This window comes from Priapulus caudatus, unplaced genomic scaffold (assembly GCF_000485595.1).
Source record: "Priapulus caudatus unplaced genomic scaffold, Priapulus_caudatus-5.0.1 Scaffold1356, whole genome shotgun sequence".
Lineage (NCBI taxonomy): Eukaryota > Metazoa > Priapulida > Priapulimorpha > Priapulimorphida > Priapulidae > Priapulus > Priapulus caudatus.
The window spans coordinates 47,620-49,981 of record NW_014578417.1 but is presented as its reverse complement, the minus strand read 5'-3'; the positions used below and the strand labels follow the sequence as shown (position 1 = coordinate 49,981).

At 57.0% G+C, this 2,362-nt stretch overlaps 1 protein-coding gene across 1 annotated transcript in view; it reads right to left on the bottom strand.

The window, feature by feature from the left end:
- The window catches only part of LOC106816350 (PDZ and LIM domain protein Zasp-like), a gene marked incomplete at its 5' end in the record, with an annotated part of 38,018 nt that overhangs the window by 24,792 nt on the left and 10,864 nt on the right, over positions 1–2,362 (bottom strand). The window contains one exon of the mRNA XM_014820928.1: positions 661–793. Within this exon, the coding sequence (XP_014676414.1) occupies positions 661–793 (133 nt within the window). The remainder of the gene's footprint in view (positions 1–660; positions 794–2,362) is intronic.

The window sequence follows — 2,362 nt, the reverse complement described above, 5'->3', positions numbered from 1 at the left end:
CAGCAGCAGCAGCAGCAGCAGCAGCAGCACCAGCACCACCACCACCACCACCACGCAGCACCACCACCAGCACCACCACCAGCAGCAGCAGCACCACCACCAGCAGCAGCAGCAGCAGCAGCAGCAGCAGCATCAGTCATAGATGAAGCCAGCAGCTTCACAGGATATGGTGGATGCTGTATATGCAGCAGTAAGGCCGTTACGTGTGCAGACGCGCTATTTCGGGCGGCGGCAACTTGATCCAGCATTCCGGAATATCTCCGACCTTCTGCTCCCTCTAGTGGAGATCAAACTAAACAACCCGAGTGAAGCCCGTGCCTTCAGCTCAGCCCGGGCATGCAACTCCCTCTATTGGGGGAGAAAATTACTATCCTGAGTATGCCCGATGAATTCATTGAACAATTACCTGTCAGGCAATTTGTCAATGAACTTACAGCTGATATTTACTTACTTATGATCGATTTTTTCACGCACATATTTCGCTGTTTGTTGAGTTATATGTAAACAATCAAAAACTTTTTAAAAAAACACATCGCAACAACTACACGACACACTGCAAGAAAGCCGATTCCAAATACTGCGGGAAAAAACAAAAACCAAAAAAATGACAAGAAAAACGACGAAAAGTATGAAAACACGCCAACAGATGGCAACACTTACATGACCTGGCGACCGCAGCCGATGCAGACGGGCGCGCCGGCCGCGGCCTTCGCCTCCATATCGGCGCGTTTCTCCATCGCGGCGTAGTCGGTCGTCGGAGCCGCGATCTTATGAGTGATGCTTGCCGGGGCGCCTGCAACACAGTGCATGAACGCGTCAGTCCCGCGGCTACCGCCAGGGGGCGCCGGCGCGCGCCGCACGATATCCCGGTGACGTCACCGGGCGTCAGCGGGCTGATTGGATGACCACCCAGATGTTGATTAAAGATTTTGGAAAGCTGTGATTTTGGTCACCCTCCTCCTCTCTCTATTTCCCCCTTTCTGCTCCACCTCTCTCTCTAGCTATCTGTCCCACCCCTTCCTACTTGCTGTGCTCTATCTCTCACGGTGGAAGACCGTGGCAGCCTCTACCTCTACCTCAACCTTTAACTGCTACATCGTGCGCGCCTTGTGTTTTAGTAGGCAGTCTTACATGCGAGACGTGCGAATTAGTCTGTTAATTATGCATGTTAATTATGCATGTTAATTACGCTCTTACTGTTACGCGCACGCACATGCACGCGCACACATGCACGCATGCACACGCACACGCACACGCACACGCACACGCACACGCACAGGCACACGCACAGGCACACGCACACGCACACGCACACGCACACGCACACGCACACGCACACGCACACGCACACGCACACACACACAAACCACAGACAGCTTTCAGCCATGGCAGCAGCGCGCCTGCCCTCTCCCAAGCACAGCCCGCGTCCTAGCAGCAGGTGCGGCGTGGGGGTTAGTCATATTAGTACACACGTACACACAGCCCTTCCCCTACCCCCGCATTCATTCACGCCCCCTCCCCCCGGGGGTAGGGGGGTGTCCCACCCACGCCACACATGTCAGGAGGATGCGCGCGGCCCCGGCAGAGGGCAGGCGCGTCTTCGGCCGCGACCCGCGTTACCCGACCTCGTCGCCAGGAGCCGCCACCGTCGTCGTCGACGGTGGCTCCCCGCGCCGCCGCCGCCGCCGCCGCCGTCGTCGTCGGCGACGTCGCTCTCTCGCTGTATCCGTTCGTCGTCGCCGCCGCGTGGTTGTCGTCGACGTCGTCGTCGGCGACGTCGTCGTCGTCATCGTCGTCTGGTGGCTGCGAGGTGAGAAGCTGCTCGAGCCGACGGAAGGTGAGCGACTGCGCGGAGGGACTGAGCGTGTCGCGCGCGGCGCCACCTTGCGGGTGAACACAGAAACGCGCGCACGTGGGTTAGTCTTCTCTCATGCTGCACCACTATAGTTATGTTAGCAGCAGGAAGGGCACCGGTGGCGCCGCCCGCAAATGATTTCCGATTGGCTGTAACCCGACCATGACGATTATGCTATGCGTTGACATGTTTGTTTGCCTCTTTACCTTGCAGCTTTCTTCTTTCCTCCTCTTCTCCTCCCTCGTACCTTTCTTCTCTCCTCTCCTCTTCCCCTCGCACCTTTCTTCTCTCCTCCCCTCCCCTTGTATCTATTTTCCCTCCTCCCCTCCCCTTGTATCTATTTTCCCTCCTCTCCCTACCCTGCTGTCTCTCTTCCCTCCTCCTGCTTCCCCTCGCACCTTTCTTCTCTCCTCTCCTCTCTTGTATCTATTTTCCCTCCTCTCCCTACCCTGCTGTCTCTCTTCCCTCCTCCTGCTTCCCCTAGCACCTTTCTTCTCTCCTCTCCTC